General features: G+C 40.2%; 1 protein-coding gene across 1 annotated transcript in view; it reads left to right on the forward strand.

The window, feature by feature from the left end:
• LOC122793773 (WD repeat-containing protein 49-like) overlaps positions 1 to 6,000 on the forward strand; it is a 630,038-nt gene that overhangs the window by 151,375 nt on the left and 472,663 nt on the right. The window contains exon 6 of the mRNA XM_044061963.1: positions 4,242 to 4,287. Within this exon, the coding sequence (XP_043917898.1) occupies positions 4,242 to 4,287 (46 nt within the window). The remainder of the gene's footprint in view (positions 1 to 4,241; positions 4,288 to 6,000) is intronic.

Raw genomic sequence — 6,000 nt, forward strand, 5'->3', positions numbered from 1 at the left:
GGATGTTTGAGCCCCTTGTGGGTATGTCAACCAGCTGGTCCAGGCCATTGGAGTTAACGAAGTCCAGGAACCTTTGGGCCAGTGAGTTAGAACACAACACACATAATTTTCCCAGTCAATGGATGATTAATTAAAGTCACCCAAAACCAGGGTGTTTGGTTGTATCTTGGTTGCCTCAAGTAGATCCAAGTAGGCTAAGTGATGTCCTGATTCATGGAGAGGGTCCTATAGCTGACAATGACCTGAAGAGGGGTCTTGCCTACAGTCAGTTGCACCTGAAGTAATTCAAGGGAATCATGTTGTTTAACCAATCTAGAGGTGTATTTATCTTTAATGAATATTGACACACCACCTCCTTTAGTTCTCATGCCTTCAGTCTGTGGTCTGAATGTGTGGAAGGAGGTGTAACCTGGCATAGCTGGGGTGCTCTCCTCAGCCTTAAAGCAGGTGTCAATGACTGCACAAATGTCAGCATCTTCCAAGGTGAGGACTGCTTCCATTGACTGCAGTTTCTGGTTTAGACTCCTAACATTTAGCAGCATAACCTTGAGGTTGTTTTTAGAGGGTATTTTTACATTGGGAATTTTGTTCTTGTGACATTGCCTAAAAAGGCCACTATGGGGGCGGCAAGAGCCTTAGCCAGTAACCAAAATCCCAGGGGTGACAGATGAAGACCATCTCTGGCAAAGCATCGAGGTCTGTCGACTGACAGATACTGGATACCCTTTGAATGACACCAGAAACTAAACCAATTGTTGAAGTCAATCATTTTCTTGTTTGTATTGAGGTATCATCCTAGGTGAAGGTAAAATGCTGCTTAAAGCTAGGGACATACCTGCTTGAGACACATAATCAGAGAGCTGATTATGTGTCTCAGGCAGGTAATCAGAGAGCTGAGTCATGTTTCTCTTTATAATGTCCAGCGAGGTACATCTCAAGTCATTCACATTAACATGGACTATGATGGAGTCAAAACTGTGCCTGTTGTTGAGAGACTTGAGTGCGTGTGTGTTGTGGTGGATCCTGGCACTTGACAGACAGCTGACCTTGACATTTTCCTTATCCAACCTGGTGAGAGGGACATCTGTGTGTCTCACAACTGAGTTGCCTCTGACTGCAATGTTTGTTTTTGTGTTATGCCTTAGGGGCTTGACTGGTGAGACACTGGTTTGTGATATATTATGTGTACTATGTTCTGCAGAGGATGTATTATGTGAATTATGCCTGTGTTTGTATTTTGGTGGTCTCTGATGTTTAGGTAAGCTTCTGGTAAGGATCTCCAAATATGTAGGTTTAAGTGTTGTTGGTTTGGTAGGTGCAGGAGGTGAGGTGTCTGTTATTTTCACTGCATGATCCAGCTCTTTGATCTAGCATTAGTGTTGAAGTGAGGCAAAGCAAGTTAAAGTACAGTTGCAATCAAGGATGTAACCAGAAGTTTCAAAGTTGTAGACCAAGCTCCCTTGATATTGCCTCCTCCTAAAGTAGCTACCTTCCCCCCAAATGGTCTATAACCTACATATGAAAATAAAGACACAACACATATACTATAATTCACATAAAGCTAGTAACATTATCCTGCGTTGTAACCATTTGAAATGTCAGGACCTGCTGAAACACAGAGACTAAATGGCCCAAAAATGGACTTACATAACTTAAGTCTGAAACTGAAAATTTCCTGGAATATCTCCTTTTCTCCAAGGTATGGTGATCTCAGAGTTGGTATGTATAGGTTTAGGAGAGCTTGCCTTCACATCATGGACTGCGTAGGCGCTTGCCCCTGGCAAAAAAAGAATGAAAAGGGAGAAGAGCAATATTCCACATTCGCCTCTTCTCATGGATTTCTGATCTTTTTTGGCCTGTTAGCACTTGGCTTTATGAGTGCTGAAATTTCAGTAGGGAGCCACTAAGCATACATCCCTATGGAGACATATGCCTTCTTTGCTGGCTCACATATACCTTTTTGTTTTAATATATGTGTTTTAAGTCTTGACATTCAGTGCTTAGACCTGATTAAAAGGCTGCTGTCTTTTTCTCAAAAATTAATTTGTACACTATGGTTTATACAGTACATGTCTGTCTCCTATCATGGATAGAATGTACAAGCTTCCTGTTTTGGCCTAAAACTTGCTAATCCGTTGAGAATAGTTTCATTGCATGACACAAACAGGATTTAGAGGCCAGAGAATATACTGCTTTCATTCCATTCATTAGCATGATACTTTCAGTTCTGATAACCTGTGTTTCATGTGAGATTATAGGAAATGAGGTTCTTCCAATCAGTTTTCAGTTTCCAAACTCATAATATCCATTCATTTTTGTAATATGGCATAATACACTGTCATTTCATTTGAGGCTGATTTTTTAAATGAGCAAATCATAACACATAAACATGCCTCTTTAGGGACAACCCATAAAAAAATTCAGGTTATGTTACTTGGTCAGAGTCGCATACAGTAAATGCTCAGTTAACCGGAACTCAAGCAACCAGCACTCTGAAGTAACCGGCAAAAATATTGAAGAAATACAGTACAATTTTCATGTGCTGCACTTTCTGCCCCCCCCCCCCCCGCAGAAATATACATTACGTTTTTAGAGTTTTAGAGCTTCTTTCCCCAACCTGAGAACATGTCAAACCAAACAAATAGTATTGGATACAGTATTAGTCAGGCCTATTTTAAACAGTAACTCACAAGCAACCAGAAAACTACAAAAACCAGATACGAAAGTTATCCGGCATCTACCAATCCCCATGCGTTAACTGAGACTTTACTGTACTAGGTAAGTGGAAATGGAAGGATTCAAATGTAGGGCTACAGGATGAACTTTGTTAACATATAGCCCTGACTCTTTGCACTAGACAGGTAGGCAGACATTTATTTTCTTCCTCTGTATTCACTGTTCTTTGTTAATCACCAGTGGCTATCCAGAATCACATATCTCTAGGTCTGGGTTTAGGACAAAAACAAAAGGGACAATGTAGCCCTCCTTTGTACTTTATCAGAAAACAGAGATTCTTGCTGCATCTCAAAAAAACTGTTAAGCCATGCCTGTGATAGCACCAGCATAAATAATCTATTTCACTGACAAATAGCATGTTTATGTAGACATTATCTGATGAATAATGATACACACACACACACACACACACACACATATGTATATATATACCCTGTGGGTCACACTTTACTTGCTGGACATACTAAAACTAATTTTCCTTCTCACCATTGGCCACTCTGAATGTGTCTCCAAATATGTGTGATTCAGTACACTCGACAAACTAGGTTGCATGATTCATAAGTATTTGCAATCAAGAGTTAATGGGTCAGCAGATTCTATGTCTGCCTTTTATAGAAATAATCAGAAGTTTGTGGGTACTATCCCCATATCAGCCTCCTGGATTTACATTTCAGCAGTGACACAGCAGTACAACATGAGATGCATTCTTTGAATAGGGTGTTATAAGTGGGCCTCATGTGATACTAGTTCAGGTATATGTTAAAGATGTTCTGTCCCTTGTTTTTAAAAAGCAAGTTGGTTTTATTTAAATACAAACACAATGAAAGACACAAGAAGAATAAACTAAGAAAGACAATACAGCATTCAGTAAGTACCTCAGTAATACACAGCAATCAGCCTCAGCTATCTTTTAAGAGAACTTCTTACAGTCCTGAAAAAAGCAACTGTCCACTCAGGATTTTCCCATAATCTTTTGCACATTATTCTATGTAACTTCTCACTGAAATAAAGTGCTTGTATCTTTCCCCTAATATCTAACAGATGTTGTTGTAGATATTATCAGTATTGTAAAGAGCAACTGAACTTTCAATTGAGATACATAAGGCTGAGTGCTGGTAGTAACAGCTTTGTTAATATGCAAGATCACAATACATTGGTGGTTGAGGACATGTCCTTTTGTTGCTGTTGTGCAATCTCAAGGTTAGTATATGTTAAGTAATGGGGGGGGTCCAGGAGGGGGTCTGATGTCTGATGATGATACTTCCTGTCTGAAGCTACTATATGTCTCATTTTGTTGGTTTACACTAATAATTTCTGTGAATGTCACAGAATATCTGAAACAGCAATTTGGCAAAACAGAGAACTGCAATAAACTATGATAAAGTGGTCATCTAGCAATGCCTTGCTTAACTAATTTTATATTGATTCTGTGATTCTGATTAATTATCATAAAATAAGTTAGAAATACAGAAAGAAAAACTAACAATAACATTCTATTGTTACAGTGTTACTGGAAAGGATGACTGCATAATATTGTATGGTGATGAACAGGTATGGTTCACTATTCATTACTTGTCATCTTTCTCTCTCTCTGTTTTTTTTACATGCATCCTCTTTTGTGCTTGTGGTTTCAGAAATCTAGTAGTAGAAGTAAAAACAGGAAATAGCTCAGAATTCCAAGGATAAATTGCTGCCTATATAATTGAATAATTAAACAAGAAAATATGCTAAAACCATGGTGATATAAATATTACAATGGTATAAATAGAAATGCAATATATATATATATATAGAGAGAGAGAGAGAGAGACAGAGACAGAGAGACAGAGAGAGACCAAGATATTTATTTGCATTTTTTTGTCACTTGCAAATGGTGTTAAAGTAGATATTCAAGTATGGATCACTGTAGGACACCCAGTCATTTGAGAAGACATTTCCTGTTGCCATCTAACACTCTTGAGTACAGCCAACAATGTAACTGCAAAACCATCATACCATGTTAGCAGATGGGTGACCAGAAATAAGTCTAATAGAAACTTAACACTGTGCTGAACATTTCTGACAAACCGAGGATGAGAGATGTTCATAGGTTCATAGGTTCATAGGTTTATACTAGGCTATCTGCCCTAAGGCATTTATAAGCCTAGCCCAAATTTTTGTGGCTTACGCCACCCCTTATATGAAAAAATACTGTGCCCATTAGTTTGTTGTGCCTCTGTCCAGCAGTGACACAGAGATGATTCAACCTACGATCTCCCATCCACAGGTCTAGATTTCTCTTGAACAGAGTCAGCGAGGTGCTCTGCCTCACATGGACCGGGATTTTATTCCACAGCATAGGGAGTCTCTGAGTGATAAATCTATCCCTCCAGCACGTCCTATTTATATCCGTGCTAAGGTTTAAGTTGCTTGCTCTAGTGGTTTTGGTGGATTTGGATTTTTGAGGTGGAGCATGTCCATTAATTCGGGTTGGACATGGCCTTGTATGTCAGGCACATGTCACCTCTGAGCAGACGGTATGCGACTGAATAGAGCTGGAGTTTCTTCAATCTGGCAGCATATGACAGATTTTGGAGTCCCTTTATCCTTTTGGTGAGGAACTTTTGGGGTCTCTCCAATTGCTGCAGATGTCTGGTGAGATACATCCCGAATGGGGCATTGTACTCGATCATTGGTCTGATAAGTGAAGAGTACAGGGGAACAATGACCTCACTAGATCTGGATGTGAATCCCTTCATGATCAGGTGGGCAATGTAGAAGATCTTTCTAACCACTTTAGCAATGTGAGTGTCAAAAAAAAGGCCACTGTCAACCTGGGTCCCCAGGTCCCTGATAACCTCTTCTGTGCTTAGTGGATTGCCACCTATATGGTAGCTTGGGGTTACCTTGTTTTTCCCGAAGGGTATGACTATACATTTTTTGGCGTTTAACTTCAGGCCATGGCTCTGGCACCAGCTATCTGTTTCCGTGAGTCCCTTCTGAAGGATATCCGTGTCCGATGCACTTTCCACTATGGCACCCAGTTTGCAGTCGTCTGCAAACTTTGTCAGCCAAAGTCCTCCCATGCTGGCCTGTACTTCTGAGAAGTAGATGCCAAACAATAGGGGGCCAAGGACCGAGCCCTGTGGGACACCACTTGTGACCGGCTTGGAGTCTGACACAGCGCCAGCAACTCTAACCCTGTGGGTTCTGTCCTTAAGCCAGTTTGCAACCCATCTTGTGACATATGGGTTTACATTTAAGCTGGTAAGTTTTTCTACAATA

The sequence above is a fragment of the Protopterus annectens genome, chromosome 2.part0 (genome assembly GCF_019279795.1).
Source record: "Protopterus annectens isolate FY-2018-M chromosome 2.part0, PAN1.0, whole genome shotgun sequence".
In the NCBI taxonomy this organism is placed as follows: Eukaryota; Metazoa; Chordata; order Ceratodontiformes; family Protopteridae; genus Protopterus; species Protopterus annectens.